Here is a 23,389-nt window from a genome sequence, read left to right on the forward strand (position 1 = left end):
CCTATAGAAGATAGTTGTGCTTTCAAAGATCCTATGGATAAAAAATTAGAGGGTTTGCTTAAAAAGATGTTTGTTCAGCAAGGTTACCTTCTACAACCAATTTCATGCATGGTTCCTGTCACTACAGCAGCGTGTTTCTGGTTCGATGAACTAGAAAAGTCGCTCAATAAAGATCCTTCTTATGAGGAGATTATGGACAGAATTCATGCTCTCAAATTGGCTAACTCTTTTACTTTAGACGCCACTTTGCAATTGGCTAGATTGGCGGCGAAAAATTCAGGGTTTGCTATTGTGGCGCGCAGAGCGCTTTGGCTAAAATCTTGGTCAGCGGATGCGTCTTCCAAGAACAAATTGCTTAACATACTTTTCAAGGGGAAAACGCTGTTTGGCCCTGACTTGAAAGAGATTATTTCTGATATCACTGGGGGTAAGGGCCACGCCCTTCCTCAGGATAGGTCTTTCAAGGCTAAAAATAAACCAAATTTTCGTCCCTTTCGCAGAAATGGACCAGCCCCAAGTGCTACATCCTCTAAGCAAGAGGGTAATACTTCTCAAGCCAAGCCAGCCTGGAGGCCAATGCAAGGCTGGAACAAAGGTAAGCAGGCCAAGAAACCTGCCACTGCTACCAAGACAGCATGAGATGTTGGCCCCCGATCCGGGACCGGATCTGGTGGGGGGCAGACTTTCTCTCTTCGCTCAGGCTTGGGCAAGAGATGTTCTGGATCCTTGGGCGCTAGAAATAGTCTCCCAAGGTTATCTTCTGGAATTCAAGGGGCTTCCCCCAAGGGGGAGGTTCCACAGGTCTCAATTGTCTTCAGACCACATAAAGACAGGCATTCTTACATTGTGTAGAAGACCTGTTAAAAATGGGAGTGATTCATCCTGTTCCATTAGGAGAACAAGGGATGGGATTCTACTCCAATCTGTTCATAGTTCCCAAAAAAGAGGGAACATTCAGACCAATCTTAGATCTCAAGATCCTAAACAAGTTTCTCAAGGTTCCATCGTTCAAAATGGAAACCATTCGGACAATTCTTCCTTCCATCCAGGAAGGTCAATTCATGACCACGGTGGATTTAAAGGATGCGTATCTACATATTCCTATCCACAAGGAACATCATCGGTTCCTAAGGTTCGCCTTTCTGGACAAGCATTACCAGTTTGTGGCACTTCCATTCGGATTAGCCACTGCTCCAAGAATTTTCACAAAGGTACTAGGGTCCCTTCTAGCGGTGCTACGACCAAGGGGCATTGCAGTAGTACCTTACTTGGACGACATACTGATTCAAGCGTCGTCCCTACCACAAGCAAAGGCTCATACGGACATTGTCCTGGCCTTTCTCAGGTCTCACGGGTGGAAAGTGAACGTAGAAAAAAGTTCTCTATCTCCGTCAACAAGAGTTCCCTTCTTGGGAACAATAATAGACTCCTTAGAAATGAGGATTTTTCTGACAGAGGCCAGAAAATCAAAACTTCTAAGCTCTTGTCAAGTTCTTCATTCTGTTCCTCTTCCTTCCATAGCGCAGTGCATGGAAGTAATAGGTTTGATGGTCGCGGCAATGGACATAGTTCCTTTTGCGCGGATTCATCTGAGACCATTACAACTGTGCATGCTCAGTCAGTGGAATGGGGATTATACAGACTTGTCTCCGACGATACAAGTAGATCAGAGGACCAGAGATTCACTCCGTTGGTGGCTGACCCTGGACAACCTGTCACAGGGGATGAGCTTCCGCAGACCAGAGTGGGTCATTGTCACGACCGACGCCAGTCTGGTGGGCTGGGGCGCGGTCTGGGAACTCCTGAAAGCTCAGGGTCTTTGGTCTCGGGAAGAATCTCTTCTCCCGATAAATATTCTGGAACTGAGAGCGATATTCAATGCTCTCAAGGCTTGGCCTCAGCTAGCAAAGGCCAAATTCATACGGTTTCAATCAGACAACATGACGACTGTTGCGTATATCAACCATCAAGGGGGGACAAGGAGTTCCCTGGCGATGGAAGAAGTGGCCAAAATCATTCAATGGGCGGAGACTCACTCCTGCCACTTGTCTGCAATCCACATCCCAGGAGTGGAAAATTGGGAAGCGGATTTTCTGAGTCGTCAGACATTTCATCCGGGGGAGTGGGAACTCCATCCGGAAATCTTTGCCCAAATTACTCAATTGTGGGGCATTCCAGACATGGATCTGATGGCCTCTCGTCAGAACTTCAAGGTTCCTTGCTACGGGTCCAGATCCAGGGATCCCAAGGCGACTCTAGTAGATGCACTAGTAGCACCTTGGACCTTCAACCTAGCTTATGTATTCCCACCGTTTCCTCTCATCCCCAGGCTGGTAGCCAGGATCAATCAGGAGAGGGCATCGGTGATCTTGATAGCTCCTGCGTGGCCACGCAGGACTTGGTATGCAGACCTGGTGAATATGTCATCGGCTCCACCATGGAAGCTACCTTTGAGACAGGACCTTCTTGTTCAAGGTCCGTTCGAACATCCGAATCTGGCCTCACTCCAACTGACTGCTTGGAGATTGAACGCTTGATTTTATCAAAGCGAGGGTTCTCAGATTCTGTCATTGATACTCTTGTTCAGGCCAGAAAGCCTGTAACTAGAAAGATCTACCATAAAATATGGAAAAAATATATCTGTTGGTGTGAATCTAAAGGATTCCCATGGAACAAGATAAAAATTCCTAAGATTCTATCCTTTCTACAAGAAGGTTTGGAGAAAGGATTATCTGCAAGTTCTTTGAAGGGACAGATTTCTGCTTTATCTGTTTTACTTCACAAAAAGCTAGCGGCTGTGCCAGATGTTCAAGCTTTTGTTCAGGCTCTGGTTAGAATCAAGCCTGTTTACAAACCTTTGACTCCTCCTTGGAGTCTCAATTTAGTTCTTTCAGTTCTTCAGGGGGTTCCGTTTGAACCCTTACATTCCGTAGATATTAAGTTATTATCTTGGAAAGTTTTGTTTTTGGTTGCAATTTCTTCTGCTAGAAGAGTTTCAGAGTTATCTGCTCTGCAGTGTTCTCCTCCTTATCTGGTGTTCCATGCAGATAAGGTGGTTTTGCGTACTAAACCTGGTTTTCTTCCGAAAGTTGTTTCTAACAAAAACATTAACCAGGAGATAGTCGTGCCTTCTTTGTGTCCGAATCCAGTTTCAAAGAAGGAACGTTTGTTGCACAATTTGGATGTAGTTCGTGCTCTAAAATTCTATTTAGATGCTACAAAGGATTTCAGACAAACATCTTCCTTGTTTGATGTTTATTCTGGTAAAAGGAGAGGTCAAAAAGCAACTTCTACACCTCTCTCTTTTTGGCTTAAAAGCATCATCAGATTGGCTTCCGAGACTGCCGGACGGCAGCCTCCTGAAAGAATCACAGCCCATTCCACTAGGGCCGTGGCTTCCACATGGGCCTTCAAGAACGAGGCTTCTGTTGATCAGATATGTAAGGCAGCGACTTGGTCTTCATTGCACACTTTTACTAAATTTTACAAGTTTGATACTTTTGCTTCTTCTGAGGCTATTTTTGGGAGAAAGGTTTTGCAAGCCGTGGTGCCTTCCATCTAGGTGACCTGATTTGCTCCCTCCCATCATCCGTGTCCTAAAGCTTTGGTATTGGTTCCCACAAGTAAGGATGACGCCGTGGACCGGACACACCTATGTTGGAGAAAACAGAATTTATGTTTACCTGATAAATTACTTTCTCCAACGGTGTGTCCGGTCCACGGCCCGCCCTGGTTTTTTAATCAGGTCTGATAATTTATTTTCTTTAACTACAGTCACCACGGTATCATATGATTTCTCCTATGCAAATATTCCTCCTTTACGTCGGTCGAATGACTGGGGAAGGCGGAGCCTAGGAGGGATCATGTGACCAGCTTTGCTGGGCTCTTTGCCATTTCCTGTTGGGGAAGAGAATATCCCACAAGTAAGGATGACGCCGTGGACCGGACACACCGTTGGAGAAAGTAATTTATCAGGTAAACATAAATTCTGTTTTTGGCGCTTTTACTACTTATCAGAAATTCAGTCAGTGTCTGTCTTTTGCTCCCTGCATGATCCAGGACGTCTCCACAGAGCTCAGGGGTCTTCAAAACTAGTTTTGAGGGAGGTAATCACTCACAGCAGACCTGTGAGACTGTGCTTGACTGTGATAAAAACGCTTATATTGTCAATTGTTATCGTTTTTTCTGATATTAAGGGTTAATCATCCATTGCCAATGTGTGCAATCCTTTGCTAAATTTGGTTTATATAACTAATCCGGTTCATTTTTATTCAACTGTGTCAGTTTTTTGGTGTGCTTCTTAAAGGCACAGTAACGTTTTTACATATTGCTTGTAAATTTAGTTGAAAAGTATTTCCAAGCTTGCTAGTCTAATTGCTAGTTTGTTAAACATGTCTGACACAGAGGAATCTCTGTTGAACAGATTTGCAAGGCTGCAACTTGGTCTTCTCTTCATACTTTTTCCAAATTTTACAAATTTGACACTTTTGCTTCTTCGGAGGCTGTTTTTGGGAGAAAGGTTCTTCAGGCAGTGGTTCCTTCCGTATAGAGATCCTGCCTGTCCCTCCCGTCATCCGTGTACTTAGCTTTGGTATTGGTATCCCATAAGTAATGATGACCCGTGGACTGACTGCACTTAACAGGAGAAAACATAATTTATGCTTACCTGATAAATTCCTTTCTCCTGTAGTGTAGTCAGTCCACGGCCCGCCCTGTTCTTTAAGGCAGGTCTAAATTTTTTAATTATACTCCAGTCACCACTGCACCCTATAGTTTCTCCTTTCTCGTTTGGTTCTCGGTCGAATGACTGGGTGTGACGTAGAGGGGAGGAGCTATATAGCAGCTCTGCTTGGGTGATCCTCTTGCACTTCCTGTTGGGGAGGAGTTAATATCCCATAAGTAATGATGACCCGTGGACTGACTACACTACAGGAGAAAGGAATTTATCAGGTAAGCATAAATTATGTTTTTTGCGATCTTAAATTATCAACATATGGCAAAAACAGCACAGAAGCTAAATAGTTACCTAAAAAAATGCTTTTTTAATAATCAAAACATGGCGTTAATATTTATAGGGATGTACTGTGGTAAATGGGGAGTAAATGCTTTTTCCAACAGGCGAAATTTATCATTATTTCGCCGCAGCGTGACTGCGCAAAGTTACGTCTAATTTTTTTTTATAAATTCAGGCGCACATGTGCGCTTCTCAGGAGGCGAGCTGGGGCGCAGTTACAGGCGAAGCACATACAGAGTCTGCCTAGCCTTTGATAAATCTAGCCCTTTGTGTACTGGAGCAACAAACCATGAGGCAAGTAAAATGGCGGCATTTATGTCTGACACTAGTGTGATGCTTCCTGGTCAGCCTCACTGGAAAAGTGATCCCCCGTGCTGCTGCTAGACAAGACTGGAGCTATTATGTAACCGACATGAAATGTTAAGGAAGCTTTTTAGGACTGTTATGTTTTTTTTTTTGTTTTTTTTTTATTGTTTTTTTTTTATAAAAATAAATTGCAGCCTCGTGTGAATCGGATATTGAATAGCCTCATATTGCAATTAGTTGCACAGCCCTACCCCTGACTAAGTCTTCTACCATTGGGGCTGCTTGAACAGAGTGAGTGCTCTGGCACTGGATATACTAGGAATTGGAAGTGACATTTACCCAAGTAGTAGTTGTGTGGTGGGAGTTGTAGCCCAATAGACATACACAGTTGTCTGTCTTGTTAATGCCAAATAAAGCGATCATTCTGGAACTGTATAACGTGTAAAAAGTGACATTTATCCAAGCAGTGCATGGTAGGAATCTACACCGGACAATACATGCTTGTCTTTATAGTTATCTTGTAAGCACCTTTTATAGAACATCAACCAGTTACATCTCCTTGGAAAAAAAATTGACGGGCCAAAATTCATAGAATATACGTATATGCATTTGTGATTGGCTGATGGCTGTCGTATGGTACAGGGGGAGTGTAAATAAATATTACTTTGAAATTTGTCTGAAAATATATACTATTCATTTTAAGTTCAGATTAAGTGCTATTGCATTGTCCTTTTATCATGCATTTGTTGAATTACTGGTCCTTTTAAAACTGATGTACAAGACATTTCTGTTGTGTTTACTATAGAATAACATCATACAAGTCTAAGCATTTTTAAAACTTAATGGCATTTTGGTTTTTGCAATTATTTTTCAATAGCCAATCTCCACCCACCATTTGCTTTATTTGGAGGAGCAAATCTGGTCCTAAGTATACAGACAACAAGACTAGCAACCATCATGAAGTTAGTATAAAGTACATTTTTTTTTCTTTTTTTTTTATTCCTAGATGTTATCTGCTAACGCCAATTAGGGGTATATGTAGAATGATTAGCCCTACAAGGTCAGCAGGGTGTCCTTAAGTTTTGAGAATTTGAAATTTCTCAATTTTCACATGTAATTCCATGAAAAAAGGAGTAAAATAAATAATGAAAATATATTGCAAAGAAGTTTCATAAGACATATCTAAACATTTTATATAAAAATCTCAAGGTGTTTACTATCCCTTTAAAGGGACATACAATCTAACAGTATTTAAAGTCTGTCCCTTAAACCCAATACTCTAGTCATCTCCTGTTTTTGTTTCGTATGTATGCTCTCAGAATACTATATGGTTAAAGTCCTCTTAGTGTGAATGGCTGCAAACAAACTGTGCTTAAAAAATAAATCTCTAAAGACAAGTTAAGGATGCGGATTGATATAGAACTTATGAACCAAATTCCTTAGTTGCTAGGAAAGAAATGGAATAAAGAAGTGTGTTTTTGTATAATGAGAGTTTGATATGGATATATAAATGTTTAGAGGTATCTAAAAAGTTGGGAATCAGACAAAATTATTTTGGGAGCGGTGGCTCACATTTTAAGCCCTGGTTGGAAAACCGGTATCCTATGATACCCAGTGATAAGCCCTATTGGCTATAATTACATAGGAGTAGGAACAGGGCTCATAGCCACATCTTCCCTTTGCAGTTTGCATTAACACAGTGGCCTGCATCATTTTCATTCAGATGTTCTGTGGAGGTTTAGTACTCTTCTCCCTTTTTCTCCCCCTTTAAATCCCTAAACGTAAAGTGGACATAATGCATTCCATACATGGGTGGTTAGCCCCACTAAGGGGGTTAAATCACTGCTGGGATTTTGAAGCAGCGATTTATACCCTATGATAGCCTTTTCTTTTTTGCTGCTAGGTTTTAAACAAATTAGTAAAGCTCGTCTTAAACAAAAATGGAAGTCAATATTTTATTTAACTCAATTAACTAATGATTTCAAATTGGTAGTAAACGGCAATGAGACTTGTTTGAATTTCTGAGAATATTAAACCCTAGTGGTATTAGAGCCAGTTTGTTGCATTTTTTTTTATATGGTTAAACCGTAGCTACAATTTCTCCTTGCCCACCACAAAGGCACAATATGAAAGACTTGAGTCTAATTTATGATTCACTATGTAGGCCTAACAATACTACTCTTGTGTAGCCACAATAGACCCCCCTCCCCCATTTGAATCATTGGTCTAGTGGAGTATTTGCACATTGTTTCATTCTTATTATGATTGACCTCATAAGCATGCTTAATTACCATTAACATATTAATAAGTTACCTGCCTGAAGTATTTTGTGGCATCTAACTGCTTCTTTTCTCCCTTCCTTTTTGTCACCCTGCAGTGTTCTGTGCCAAGGTCTTTGTGGCTAGGCTGCTCCAACCTGGTAGAGAGCATGTGCGCACTGAGATGCCTGCAGAGCATGCCCAGTGTCAGATGTCTCCAGGTGCCTTTCTTCTTTCTTGTTGTACTTGTTATCTGTATGCTAAAACTGTCTTGTGCGACACCTCTGTCACTGTTACTTTTAAATATGATTTTACTCATTAGTTTGCATGCGCATCATTTTTTGTTCTGAATTTGACACATTTTTATATATATTTATTTTTGGTTGGGTTTGTGATGAATACATTTCTGCATGCCTCCTGTATGTGTATTGTGCTTGGTAGTATTTACTTTTATACTTGGCAACACAAGTAGCAAATGTGGTGTAATGTGGCATGCTTGCCGAGGTTTTTTTTTTTGTAAATCTTTTAGCTTTTTCATTATCAATTAGTTTTAAGGAAATGTGCATGCAAAATAAAGTGTGAATATGTATTTTAAAAAGTAGCTGATCTCTGCTTTAGAAGTAAACTAAATCATTGAGACTTTAGGGTGTGAGATTCCCTGGAAATATAGGAATTCAGATAAGAAAAATTCCTAAATTTTGTAACCTTTTGAAACTTTATTTAATGTTAGAGGGAGTCTTGGTTTCTTAAAGTGATAGTAAATCCTAGCCTTTTTGGAACGCTAGGGTTTACCAGTGCAACGAATAAAGGGGACTTTCATTCATGTAGTATAAAAATAAAGTTCCCTTTACTCAAGCCGCCCACAGCAGCATGCTATTTTGCAGCGAGGTGATTGTAGCAAATAGTGTGCTAGCTATCTGGCATAATGGCAGCTGAGCCGCATGGCTATTGGCTAAAAGGTGGAAACATCAACTCATTGAGAAAATAGCGTTCTGCTGTGGCTGACCTGAGCTGCTCAATGGGGTGAACACTACAGACAAAGGAACTTTCAACATGAAGTATTCTAAACTTCATGACTGAACGTCCCCTTTATTTTTTGCACTGACAAATCCTAGCGTTTCACAAAAACTAGGATTTACCATCACTTTAAAGAGACACAAGTCCTCTCCTGTATACAGTTGTGACACATTTTTGTAATTTATCTGCAGATGTGCATCTGGCATTTTCACAATGTGGATGTTTTTAAAAAAGCAAAAAAAAAAGCTATGGTTAGCTTTAAATACCTTTTTATAAATTGTATGCCCCTTTAAAGGAACAGTAAACATCTTGAGATTTGTATATAATATGCTTAGTTATGCATAATGAAACAACTTTGTGAATATTTTAATGATTTATTTTGACCCTTTTCATGTAATTTAGCTCTAAAAAAATGAAGTGATTTCTAATTCCCAGAACTTTAAATGCACCCTGATGACTTGTTTGCTAACCCTTCTACATATATGTCACTAACTGAATTTAACTGATAACCACTGCAAAACAGAGTACGTAATACTAACTTTATGACTGTGGCTAGCCTGTTTCTGAACCCTTGCAAGGCCGGCTCTTATCTCAGTGCATTTTTATTAGCTTTTCATAGCCAGACCTTGCTAGTTCATGTGTGCTTTATAGATATGTAGATAACGTGGTTACTCTCATTGAGTTATGCATGAACCAGCATGAAGGGGAAATAAGGGGGCAGTCTGCAGAGGCTTAGATACAAGGTAATCAGAGGTAAAAAGTGTATTGAAATAAATACAGTATTTATTTATAAAATATTTTACCAGGAAGGATTTCTCTCGTTTTCAAGTATGTCCTGGGACCACAAAACATAGTAGATTTGCATAATCAACAAGTGCATAAAACAATGTAATAGCACTTAGTCTGAACCTCAAATTAGTAGTAGATTTTTTTTTCTGACATTTCAAAGTTATGTCTATTTCCACTACTCCTGTATCATGTGACATCCTTCAGACAATCACAAATGCATATATGTATATTTTGTAATTTCTTGCACATGCTCAGTAGGTGCTAGTGACTCAAAAAGTGTAAATATAAAGAGACTGCACATTTTGTTAAAGGGACATAATACTCATATGCTAAATCACTTGAAACTGATGCAGTATAACTGTAAAAAGCTGACAGGAAAATATTACCTGAGCATCTCTATGTAAAAAAGGAAGATATTTTACCTCACATTCTCCTCAGCTCAGCAGAGTAAATTCTGTGTGAAAAGTTATACTCAGCTGATCCCAGCTGCAGGTAAAAAAATAACCTGATTGGTGAAATAATATGAGAGTTCACAAGGCTCATCCCCTAAGCTGTCCCAGGACAGACACACTATAAAATGCTGCTTAGGAATCCTTTGCAATGGGATGTGGCTACTGAGGTACTTTTGAGGTAAAATATCTTTCTTTTGTACATAGAGATGTTTAGGAGATATTTTCTAGTCAGCTTTTTACAGCTATACTGCATCACTTTCAAGTGTTTAAACATTTGGGTATTATGGCCCTTTAATGGAAGTCATTTGGAAAGTTGCATGCCCTATCTGAATCATGAAATTATTGATTTGTGATTTTTTTTTTTTTTTTTAACTTTAATATGTGTTGCTTATGCAAAATTGAGGAATGGGTGATTAAGGGATTATCTATCTTTTGAAACAATAACATTTTTCATGTAGCCTGTCCCTTTAAGCCAGGATTTAGCCAGAAAATAAAGAAGCCACATACAGCATTTCTGCATTTAGACAAGGGAAAATATCTAAAATGAGGAAATGGATAAGATTCTAGAAGGCTCTCCTTTTAGATCAGTTTTAGATTTATTCAAATCGAAAAATGTATTTCTTGATCTAGATAAATTCTTTAGTTTTTTTAAATTTAGCCGTTTAGTAATGAAGCAAGTGCTCCTAAAATGTATTTTCCTATATTGCCATTTTACTTTCACATTTCCTCTTCCTTCCTTCCAACGCTCTTGCTATAATCAAGTAAGTGTGTGTCAATAAAATCATCAGTAAAAAGAAAGAAACATAAGTATGCAAAAACTCTCCCCTTTTTCTTCCAGAATCATAATTTATGGTTAATTAAGGCAGGACTTGACAAATTTTAAATCGGATGTAGGAGACAGAGAATTGATGATCTTGATGCATTTTTTAATAGATATGTACTATAATCCATACATATTAGAAGTCAGACATAAAATTATAGGAAACATGGCTCACTGGCTTCTGGGTAATCAATTTTTAATACATTTTTTTTTTTTTGTAAACCTATGATAGCCTAGATATTTTGAATTTCTTTCTTTATAAAATGTATTAATATTATAAAGGCTTCATATTTTTGATGTATTTTCTTTTTTTTTTTTTTCCTCAAGGATATTTGTTCTATAAAACCCACATTGTCTATCGTATCTATTGATTTTCTTATTTTAATATTACAAATAGGAAAGAGGAGAGCTTTCTAATTATTTTTATATCATGTCTGTTGTAATATAGGAATATTAAAATCACTTTGTGGTGTGAGATTGAAAGTGATGCGAAAATTAACCATACCTAATTTTTAGAAGTTGTATTTGTTTTTCTGCAAACTTAGTCTTCCATCAATTTAAGTAAAAAAATAATAATTATAAAATGTTCTGTGTCTAATATTGCCATTTCATCATGGTTAGTGATCCCCAGGTTTAGGAATATAAAGATAGTTCTCAGTGATTATTTTTTTTCCCCCCACCAGCCCTTCAATGCCTGTATGATAAAGATAGTTATAGCTGCTTAAATAAGTGAGCATGCAAGGCCCCCTTCCATTGTGCAACCAGTGCGCGAAAGAAGGTCCTGTCAATCCCCCTGATTGACTGAGTTTGAGGTGATTTATCTCTGCCAACTCAGAGGTGGAGGAGATTTCAAGAAGCCCCAGTCTGACTGCTGCTTCTTATATAGAGGGAAGCAGGCTCACACTTGCAAACCTGCCCACAAGGGCTCCAAAGCAGCTTATGCTGCTTAGCACATGGAGCTAGTTGTTTCACTGAAAAAAATTCCCTTTACATAACATGGGATAGTCCTGTTCAAGGTGATTTACTATCCAGTTTATCAATTACTTTTCAACAGATTTTTGGCAGAGTTTTTTACTTATTGAATTCTATAGATACAATGCAAAACTGGCCTTTTCAACATGTTTGCTAGTATTCCAAGATGTTTTGCAATGAAACTGTTTTATGCATGGAAATTAGCCTGCAGTGCCATTTTTTTTATGTACGTATGGAGTGCATCACTAGTGGACCATCCTGAACATTACATATGTTGTGTATAAGTGTGTATATAATAGCCATATATGTGTGATCTTGTAGATCAAATGAGATCTGCAGGAAATGGGAGAAAGCAACATCACAACTGCAACATCAAGAAAAGCAGTTTAACAACTGAGTTTTTAAAATGTTTTTACTTCATATTCACATTTTTGTGGTTCTAACCCCTTCCGTCGTTAGGACGTTCCGTCCTGTCCTAACTGTGCTGGGCTTTAGCACCATTACGGCGGCATGGAACAACCTAGATGTTTGGCTGTACTGAAGCGATTATGGCTTCCTAACTGGGATCGCGGACTGGGGGGGGGGAGCGTCTAGCATCATAGGCATTCCCCACTGACCCGATCCCATCATTGAAATCACACTATCGCATGAACGCGTGATTTCAGTTTTTACTTTTTTGCGATGTAGACAAATAAGCCCTGGCGTGAAAGGGTTAACTACAAATTAATTTAGTACTATCATGAATTAGATTTGACACTCCTTGCATAGTTTTTTAAAAGTCACAAATCATGTTTTTAAGAGCTTTATTATTTTTTTAAATTATTACTATGTCTGTTTAGAAATATCAATCCAAATAACTAATTTAATATCTTGAGCTTGCAAATAGCCTTTGCGTTTGTCATTTTTGTTTGGATTGCAAATATCTGTCCTGTTAACATGAACTTAACTAACAAAAACGCACATTTTCAGGAGGTTTTCAGTTGTAAATGTATTTCCAGCTGGAGCCTTTTATCTGCAAAATTCACTTACCATTGTGATCACTTGATAAACACTGATATTATCGTCCGACTATCTATCTATATATCATCCATCAGTATCAGCTTGAAATTAAAGGGACATGAAACCCAAAAATTTTTCATGATCCAGAGAAGGCAGTACAATTTTAAAAAGTTTCAAATTCTATTATCAAATTTGCTTTGTTCCCTTGTTCTTTGTTGAAAAGATATCTAGATAGGTAGCGTGCAAGTCTGGAGCACCATATGGTGGGAAATAGTTCTGTCATCTAGTGCTCTTGCTTTTGTATAACTGCTGCCATATCGTACTGCAGACATGTGCATACTCCTGAACTTGCCTGCTTTTCAACAAAAGGATAACAAGAAAACAAAGCACATGTGATAATAGAAGTAAATTGGAAAGTTGTTTAAAACTATGTTCTATCTGAATCATGAAAGAAAAATGTTGGGGTTTTATGTCCCTTTAAGTCCTTTTGTTTTGAAAATTAGAAGACTACCAATATTCTATGGAGGATCTGGTCTACTTTTTATAATGGAAGTACAGTTAGGAATGTCCTTTTGGTATTGCGTATCCCATAGACTGATGTTGATTTGGGTTATTTGTCCAGGTTTCTTTGCTTCCAGTTATTTTCCAACAGCTTTCCTTTCATCCTGAAGGTTATATAGAGATCCTCCCAAAGATATGATTTTTTTTTTTTTAAATGTTTTGTCTTAAAAATGCATTAACTTTTATGACTGATCTTGCTGGTGGTTTTGTCCACTGGTAGGTTGACTCTGAGCTAAAGCCTCTTTATTTTCCTCTTCTACTTTATTCCCCCCCCCCCCCCCCCCCAGTTGGGATAAGGCATTTGTAAGGAAGTTTGTGATTTCCTCTCTGATTATTCTGAGATAGTTTGTGCATTCTGTTACATCCTTGACATGAACAAGAATGTCTTTGGGCCTGTCAAAATGAAGCTTCTTTTGTGTATATATTAAATAAATTCTACCAGTTTGTGTTTGATTCAGCACAAGCAGTATTTGGTAGAACAGTTTTACATACTGTGCTTCAGGAAGAGGTTTCCTTCTATCCATTAAACTTATAAGGGCCTAAAGTTGGTAGTGCACAACCAGTACTGATATGGTCCCAAGAGAATATCAGATTGTTTTGCCAATATTTTTTTCATGCTCCTTTATGGTGGTTTTTATCTACTCCAATGGTCAGATTACATATTCTGTATTAGAGCTGCAACAACTAATCGGCATAATAGATTATGAAAATGGTTTGCAGTTAGTTGGTCTGTGCACAGCACCAGCTGCTCTACTCCAATGATCTCCTGCACATGGTATTGTGTTTTATGGTTATGCCCTTAGCCTAAAGGACGTCTACAGAAATTTTTACTTTTCACTATTTTAGGACAGTATAAGTTTCTTTTTAAGTTTACAACTACTCCTGTCTTATGTGCAACCCAGAAATAAAATAGAAGTCATAATTTGGATTGTTTATATAACATCAGGGGATTTGGGGCTATGCTTTTGCATGATGTAGTGCTGAGCTTGTTATTTACACCTATAACTAGATTGATGGCATTTGTTAATTGATGTCCCTATTACCTGTTTGCACAATTTGCTATTGCTATTGCTGATATATGTACTCTATAGATAAATGTGTAAGGTTGTGTCCTTTTACTGATATTTAGTTTTTAGCCCTTTTGCCTTTTTTTTCTTTCCATTTTTAATTAATTGGAATATGTACCAAATTCAACCTCTAAGTGTGTTATTTTAAGAGTGGACTAGATATTTTTCCCCCTAACCTTATGAATGGCGGTTTACCACTGCATATAGATATTCAAGATATTTTATGTTAAAATGAAGTCCAGGCTTACTTTGTTGAGAGGCCCCTTGCATTGGTGGAGAACTAACGAATATAAATATCTCACCTTGGTGAAATTGGCAAAACCCTATTTATGCATCTCAGACACCTCAACACCATCTGAGTGCCTCTTCTCTGCTGCAGGCAAAATAGCTTGCAAAAAAGACGCGTGTGGTCACGATGACATTTTTGCATTTCAATGCAAAATTTCTGAAAGAGTGAATAACAGAATGTGATAAACAGTGATAGTCTACCTCTTACTAGGTCTACCTTTTTTCAAACAGTTTGTGGTTTTGTTTTGCTTAATTATAAAAAAAAAAAAAAAATCGGCTGCTTAAAAAATTGGACCAACAGTTGTTTTAATGTAAAGTTTTAGTCTGAAGTTTATGTTTATAACGCTCAGTATGTGGATTTTATTTTAAATATAGGGAAAAAAAATATATTTTTTTTATTTTTATCCGATTAATCGAAAAAATAATTGGCCAATTAATAGATTATGAAAATCGTTAGTTGCAGCCCTATTCTGTATTGATATGGTTCTACTTCAAGTATAAGGTTTATATAAATACATAAATGCATGCTCATACACTGAAAACTGTGCGTGTGTGTGTGTGGGGGGGGAAATCTTCTAGATTTTGAAAAAGGTTGAGCTATGCCTGGGATGTCCTTTTATAAAAATTTAACAAAGTTTCATAAGCTTCAGGTTTAAGACGATTCTCAGATCTATTATAGCCACCCTATAATGTATACTTGTCATGTTTCACAGTGATGCTTTCAACGTCTATTCTTTCAACTCTAAATTATGTTTTTTTAACGTATCATGCTTTATTTTTTAGATTTTTTTTTTTCATAAGATTTGATTTTCCAACGTTTTATTACATTTTTATTTTATGCTAGTGTTAAAGTAAAGCAGACATGTCTTTTTAAACTTACGAGGAAAAAGATCATTTTATCTTTTTTTCTTTTTTTTTTCCCTTTTTTATTTAGAACACTTCAGTAATGGATGGTCTGAATGAAGATGAGTCTCCAAAGAAGAATACAATATGGCAGGTAAGATTGGCTTTTTTATGCTTTTAAACAGTTTAGACTTTATTTGATCAGGGATGTAATTTTTTTAAATGTAAGTGCTGGAGACTGGAATTTAGTGATATTCCAGTGTGAGTACAGGTGAGTCAGTGGCTCAGGTACTTGGTTTAATTTCACACAGGAATATCCCAAAAATCTGGTCTGTCTCCACCCAGACAATTTTACTTTTTGCTATCAAATTTTGTTTTGCTCTCCTGGTATTCTTTGTGGAAAGCTAAACCTAGGTAGGCTCATATGCTAATTTCTAAGCCGTGGAAATGCCTCTTATCTCAGTGCTTTTTGACAGACACTGCTAGTTCATGTAGATATCATTGTGCTCACTCCCATGGAGATATTTAAGAGTCAGCAATTATTGGCTAAAATGCATGTCTGTCAAAAGAACTAAGATAAGGGGGCAGTCTGCAGAGACTTAGAGGTAAAAAGTTTATTACTATAAAAGTTGTTGGTTATGCAAAACTAGGGAATGAGTAATAAAGGGATTATCTACTCCAGAATTTGTACTGTTTAAAAAGATAGATAATCCCTTTAAATTTAAACAAACTTAAACTGTGCACAGATCGCATTTTTATGCTAACTTTGACAGTGGCTAGTCTTGTCTGTCGACTAAAGATCACATTTGGCTAATTTTAAATAAGGCAGATGATGGGTGGAATTTGGCTATTAAAAACTAATTGCTGTAAAAAGGAAAAGGATGTTTCTTTAAAACTGTTAAGACTGATATGTTATAGCAACACAACAGTAAAGTCTTGTCATTACAAGATGTTTACAGTCACGTTAAGCAAGTTTCTGGTAGTTTTGGGACGTGCACCCTGAAATGATTTAGCTTTCCAATAACAAAAACATAGCGATTGTCCCTCAACTTTGACATTTCTAATAAGCATCAGTTTAAAAAGAAATACCGTATGGGCGCAAATTCAATTTTAAAGTTAAATGTGTTGGTTTTAATATAATGTATCCCTATCTTTGGTTTGTTCTTTTGGTATCCTTTGTTGTAAATTATTCCTAGGTAGGCTCAGGAACTGGTGATTGGTGGCTGCACATATGTTTATTATTGGCTGACCCAATGCATTCAGCTACCTCTTATTAAAGAATTATTGCTTCTTCAAGAAAGGAGAACAATAGAATAAATCACATTTAGATAATAGAAGTAAATTGGAAAGTTGCTTTAAATGGCATTCTCAATCTGAATCATGATAGATACATTTGGTGTTTCATGTCCCTTTAACTTGTTTGTGATTTTACCATCTGTTTTCCCCGTTACTTTAGATTAGTAATGGAACATCATCAGTGATTGTACCAAGAAAACGGGCATCTGAAGGAAACTACGAAAAAGAAAAAGACTTGTGCATAAAGTTTTTTGACCAATGGTCTGAATCTGACCAAGTTGAGTTTGTGGAACACCTTATTTCCCGGATGTGTCACTATCAGCACGGACATATAAACTCTTATTTGAAACCCATGTTACAACGAGACTTCATTACAGCACTGCCAGGTAAGTCTTTCTGAACACTTAAAAAAAAAAAAAAAAGTGCTATTGCAAGTCTTTGTTTGAAAAAAAAAAAAAAGTGCTATTGCAAGTCTTTGTTTGAAAAAAAAAAAAAAAGTGCTATTGCAAGTTTTTTTTTTTTTTTTTTTAAACACTCTTTAAATGTTGAGTATTAAATATTTTGACAAGCCATTGTATAAATACAATTAGTGCACAAGGGGCTATATTTTCACTTGTCTGTAAGGAAACCATTTATCATAGCTAGTAAACTTATCAGCACATTGATTTGAAAATGAGTAGCAAGCAATTAACCCCTTAACGAAGTATGGGGTACGTCCTGCAAAAAAATGCAGTTAACGACCAAGGACGTACCCCTACGTCGTTGGTCTTTGAAAGCGGTGGAAGTGATCCTGATCACTTCCAGCCGCTTTCCTGTTATTGCAGTGATGCCTCGATATTGAGGCATCCTGCAATAACAATTTTTAGTAGTCCGATGCAGAGAGACACTCTGTGGCCCTCTCTGCATCGTGCATTGATGTCGGCAAGCGTTGGTGAGAGCATCAGTTCAGTTGTGAGGCCGGTGAGAAGCCCTTCAATGTCCCTCCTGTCCGATCACCTCCCGATAATGTTACTTGTCGGCGGCGGAAGCGGCGAGGGGGGGGGGGGGGGGGCGGGGGGGGGGGCGCGTGCACGCGCGGCGATCAGCAAGATTGTTCATATAAAAAAAAAAATGAATGTAACGATGGTGGGGCTCTCTTGGGATTGGGAAAGAGATCTGGGAGGGGAAGGGAGGTAGAATATTGAGGGGGGGGCAGCTACACTACAGAAAATGTTTTATAAAAATAAGTAATTAAAATACAGTTTTTAGGGACAAACTGGGTACTGGCAGACAGCTGCCAGTACCCAAGATGGCGGCAAATAGCTAGAGGGGGGAGGGTTAGAGAGCTGTATGAGGGGGATCAGGGAGGTTGGGGGCTAAGAGGGGATCCAACACTGCAGAATCAATTAAAAAAAATAATAATAAAATGTATTTTAGATTTTTTTTCTCCAACATTGGTGTGTCCGGTCCACGGCGTCATTCATAACTTGTGGGAATATCTCTTCCCCAACAGGAAATGGCAAAGAGTACAGCAAAAGCTGTCCATATAGTCCCTCCTAGGCTCCGCCCACCCCAGTCATTCTCTTTGCCGTTGCACAGGCAACATCTCCACGGAGATGGTGAAGAGTATATGGTGTTTAGTTGTAGTTTTTTATTCTACTATCAAGAGTTTGTTATTTTAAAATAGTGCTGGTATGTACTATTTACTCTGAAACAGAAAAAGATGAAGAGTTCTGTTTGTGAGAGGAATATGGTTTTAGCAGCAGTAACTAAAATCGTTTGCTGTTTCCACATAGGACTGTTGAGATGAAATAACTTCAGTTGGGGGAAACAGTTAGCAGACTTTTCTGCTTAAGGTATGACCAGCCATTTTTCTAACAAGACTATGTAATGCTGGAAGGCTGTCATTTCCCCTCATGGGGACCGGTAAGCCATTTTCTTAGTCTCAAACAGAACAAAGGGCTTAATATGGGCTATAAAACTGGTAGACACTTTTATGGGCAAGATCGATTGCTTTATTTGGGCATTTTATGAAGCTTGATATTGATATTCACACTTATAAACTTTGGGGAACGTTTTTTTTTTTAACGTCAGGCACTGGTTTAGACACCTTTTCAGTCAGGAAGGGCCTCCCTGTAGTAGGCTGAGCCTCATTTTCGCGCCATTACTGCACAGTTACTTTGAGAGCAGGACATGCAGCTGCATGTGTTTGGGTCTGAAAGTTGTTGAAAAGGTTCCTAGAAGGCTTCATTTGGTATCGTATACCCCCTGGGTTTGGTAAAGTCGCAGCAAAGGCTGTAGCTGGGACTGTAGAGAGGTTAAAACTGTAACCGGCTCCGGTTTCTTCGGTCTCAAATTTGGGGTGCAATACTTTGAATGCTTTAAGACACTGTGGTGAAAATTTGGTTTAATTTGAACAATTCCTTCATAGTTTTTCACATATTCAGTAATAAAGTGTGCACTGTTTAAAATTTAAAGAGACAGTAACGGTTTTGTTTAAAAAACGTTTTTTGTACTGTATTGACAAGTTTAAGCCTGTTTAACATGTCTGTGCCTTCAGATAAACTATGTTCTGTATGTATGGAAGCCAATGTGTCTCCCCCTTCAACATTGTGTAATAATTGTGCCATAGCGTCCAAACAAAGTAAGGACAGTACTGCCACAGAGAGTAAAGTTGCCCAAGATGATTCATCAGATGAAGGGAGTAGACATAGTTCTACATCATCTCCTTCTGTGTCTACACCAGTTTTGCCCACACAGGAGACCCCTAGTACTTCTAGCGCGCCAATGCTTATTACTATGCAACAATTGACGGCAGTAATGGATAACTCCATAGCAAATATTTTATCCAAAATGCCTGCATATCAGAGAGAGCGCGATTGCTCTGTTTTAAACACTGTAGAGCAGGAGGGCGCTGATAATTGCTCTGTCATACCCTCACACCAATCTGAAGGGGCCATGAGGGAGGTTTTGTCAGATGGGGAAATTTCAGATTCAGGTAGAATTTCTCAACAGGCAGAACCTGATGTTGTGACATTTAAATTAGAGCATCTCCGCTCACTGCTTAAGGAGGTGTTATCTACTCTGGATGATTGTGACAACCTGGTCATTCCAGAAAAATTGTGCAAGATGGACAAGTTCCTAGAGGTTCCGGTGCACCCCGACGCTTTTCCTATACCCAAGCGGGTGGCGGACATAGTGAATGAGTGGGAGAAGCCCGGCATACCTTTTGTTCCCCCTCCTATATTTAAGAAATTATTTCCTATGGTCGACCCCAGAAAGGACTTATGGCAGACAGTCCCTAAGGTCGAGGGGGCAGTTTCTACACTAGCCAAGCGCACTACTATTCCTATCGAGGATAATTGTGCTTTCAAAGATCCTATGGATAAAAAATTGGAGGGTTTGCTTAAAAAGATTTTTGTACAGCAAGGTTACCTCCTGCAACCTATTTCGTGTATTATTCCTGTCACTACAGCAGCGTGGTTCTGGTTCGAGGAACTAGAAAAGTTGCTCAGTAGAGAGACTCCGTATGAGGAGGTTATGGACAGAGTTCACGCACTTAAGTTAGCCAATTCCTTTATTTTAGATGCCGCTTTGCAGTTAGCTAGATTAGCGGCGAAAAATTCTGGTTTTGCAATTGTGGCGCGCAGAGTGCTCTGGCTAAAGTCTTGGTCAGCGGATGTATCTTCCAAGACAAAATTGCTTAATATCCCCTTCAAGGGTAAAACTCTTTTTGGGCCAGAATTGAAAGAGATTATCTCAGACATCACTGGGGGTAAGGGCCACGCCCTCCCACAAGATAGGCCTTTCAAAGCCAAGAATAAGTCTAATTTTCGTTCCTTTCGCAATTTCAGGAACGGACCGGCCTCCAACTCTGCAGCCTCTAGACAAGAGGGTAATGCTTCGCAAACCAAACCAGCTTGGAAACCAATGCAAGGCTGGAACAAGGGTAAGCAGGCCAAGAAACCTGCTGCTGCTAACAAAACAGCATAAAGGAGTAGCCCCCGATCCAGGACCGGATCTAGTAGGGGGCAGACTCTCTCTCTCTTCGCTCAGGCTTGGGCAAGAGATGTTCAGGATCCCTGGGCACTAGAAATAGTTTCTCAGGGTTATCTTCTGGAATTCAAGGAACTACCCCCAAGGGGAAGGTTCCACATGTCTCACTTATCTTCAAACCAAATAAAGAGACAGGCATTCTTACATTGTGTAGAAGACCTGTTAAAAATGGGAGTGATACACCCAGTTCCATCCGTGGAACAAGGAATGGGGTTCTACTCAAATCTGTTTGTAGTTCCCAAAAAAGAGGGAACTTTCAGACCAATTCTGGATTTAAAGATCCTAAACAAATTTCTCAGAGTGCCATCGTTCAAAATGGAAACCATTCGAACGATTTTACCTACAATCCAGGAGGGTCAATTTATGACTACCGTGGATCTAAAGGATGCGTATCTACATATTCCTATCCACAAAGATCATCATCAGTTCCTAAGGTTCGCCTTTCTGGACAAACATTACCAGTTTGTGGCTCTCCCATTCGGACTAGCCACTGCTCCAAGGATTTTCACAAAGGTACTCGGGTCCCTTCTAGCGGTTCTAAGACCAAGGGGCATTGCAGTGGCACCTTATTTGGACGACATTCTGATACAAGCGTCGTCTCTTTCAAAGGCAAAGGCTCACACAGACATCGTTCTGGCCTTTCTCAGATCTCACGGATGGAAAGTGAACATAGAAAAAAGTTCCCTGTCTCTGTCGACAAGAGTCCCTTTCTTGGGGACAATAATAGATTCTTTAGAAATGAAGATTTTCCTGACAGATGTCAGAAAGTCAAAACTTCTAAGCGCTTGTCAAGTTCTTCATTCTGTTCCACGTCCTTCCATAGCTCAGTGCATGGAAGTAGTAGGGTTGATGGTTGCAGCAATGGACATAGTTCCTTTTGCGCGAATTCATCTAAGACCATTACAACTGTGCATGCTGAAACAGTGGAATGGGGACTATACAAACTTGTCTCCAGACACTCACTCCGTTGGTGGCTAACCCAGGATCACCTGTCCCAGGGAATGAGTTTCCGCAGACCAGAGTGGGTCATCGTCACGACCGACGCCAGTCTAGTGGGCTGGGGCGCGGTCTGGAACTCCCTGAAAGCTCAGGGGCTATGGTCTCGGGAAGAGTCTCTTCTCCCGATAAACATTCTGGAACTGAGAGCGATATTCAATGCTCTCAAGGCTTGGCCTCAACTAGCAAAGGCCAGATTCATAAGATTCCAATCAGACAACATGACGACTGTTGCTTACATCAATCATCAGGGGGGAACAAGGAGTTCCCTGGCGATGAGAGAAGTGACCAAAATCATAAAATGGGCGGAGGATCACTCCTGCCACCTATCTGCGATCCACATCCCAGGAGTGGAAAACTGGGAGGCGGATTATCTGAGTCGTCAGACATTCCATCTGGGGGAGTGGGAACTCCACCCGGAGATCTTTGCCCAGTTGACTCAATTATGGGGCATTCCAGACATGGATCTAATGGCGTCTCGTCAGAACTTCAAGGTTCCTTGCTACGGGTCCAGATCCAGGGATCCCAAGGCGACTCTAGTGGATGCATTAGTAGCACCTTGGACCTTCAACCTAGCTTATGTGTTTCCACCGTTTCCTCTCATTCCCAGGCTGGTAGCCAGGATCAAGCAGGAGAGGGCCTCTGATCTTGATAGCTCCTGCGTGGCCACGCAGGACTTGGTATGCAGACCTGGTGAATATGTCATCGGCTCCACCATGGAAGCTACCTTTTGAGACAGGATCTTCTAGTACAAGGTCCATTCGAACATCCAAATCTAGTTTCCCTTCAGCTAATGGCTTGGAAATTGAACGCTTGATTTTATCTAAGCGTGGGTTTTCGGATTCTGTAATAGATACAAGCCAGAAAACCTGTAACTGGGAAGATTTACCATAAAATATGGAAAAGATATATCTGTTGGTGTGAATCCAAGGGATTCTCATGGAGTAAGATCAAAATTCCTAGGATCCTTTCTTTTCTCCAAGAAGGATTGGATAAGGGATTATCAGCGAGTTCTCTAAAGGGACAGATTTCTGCTTTATCTGTCTTATTACACAAACGACTGGCAGCTGTGCCTGATGTTCAAGCTTTTGTTCAGGCTTTGGTCAGGATCAAGCCTGTTTACAGACCTTTGACTCCTCCCTGGAGTCTGAATTTAGTTCTTTTAGTTCTTTCAGTTCTTCAAGGGGTTCCGTTTGAACCTCTACATTCCATAGATATCAAGATGTTATCTTGGAAAGTTCTGTTTTTGGTTGCTATTTCTTCTGCTAGAAGAGTTTCTGAGTTATCTGCTCTGCAGTGTAATCCGCCCTATCTGGTGTTCCATTCAGATAAGGTTGTTTTGCGTACTAAACCTGGTTTTCTTCCAAAGGTTGTTTCCAACAAGAATATTAACCAGGAAATAGTTGTACCTTCTTTGTGTCCGAATCCAGTTTCAAAGAAGGAACGTTTGTTACACAATCTAGATGTAGTTCGTGCTTTAAAGTTCTATTTAGAAGCAACAAAGGATTTCAGACAAACGTCTTCTCTGTTTGTCGTTTATTCTGGCAAGAGGAGAGGTCAAAAAGCTACTGCTACCTCTCTTTCCTTTTGGCTGAAAAGCATCATCCGATTGGCTTACGAGACTGCCGGACGGCAGCCTCCTGAACGCATCACAGCTCACTCTGCTAGGGCTGTGG

The 23,389-nt window shown here is 39.4% G+C and overlaps 1 protein-coding gene across 3 annotated transcripts in view; it reads left to right on the top strand.

Moving 5' to 3' along the window:
• FBXW11 (F-box and WD repeat domain containing 11) overlaps positions 1 to 23,389 on the top strand; it is a 240,270-nt gene that overhangs the window by 44,350 nt on the left and 172,531 nt on the right. For 2 of the 3 annotated variants that reach the window (XM_053718556.1, XM_053718557.1), the window contains 2 exons: positions 15,478 to 15,540; positions 16,843 to 17,068. In XM_053718556.1, coding sequence (XP_053574531.1) covers positions 15,478 to 15,540; positions 16,843 to 17,068 — 289 coding nt within the window. Of the gene's footprint in view, positions 1 to 7,697; positions 7,800 to 15,477; positions 15,541 to 16,842; positions 17,069 to 23,389 lie in introns of all 3 variants that reach the window. The other variant, XM_053718555.1, reaches the window with a different exon arrangement.

This window comes from Bombina bombina, chromosome 6, assembly GCF_027579735.1.
Source record: "Bombina bombina isolate aBomBom1 chromosome 6, aBomBom1.pri, whole genome shotgun sequence".
NCBI classification, from domain to species: Eukaryota; Metazoa; Chordata; class Amphibia; order Anura; family Bombinatoridae; genus Bombina; species Bombina bombina.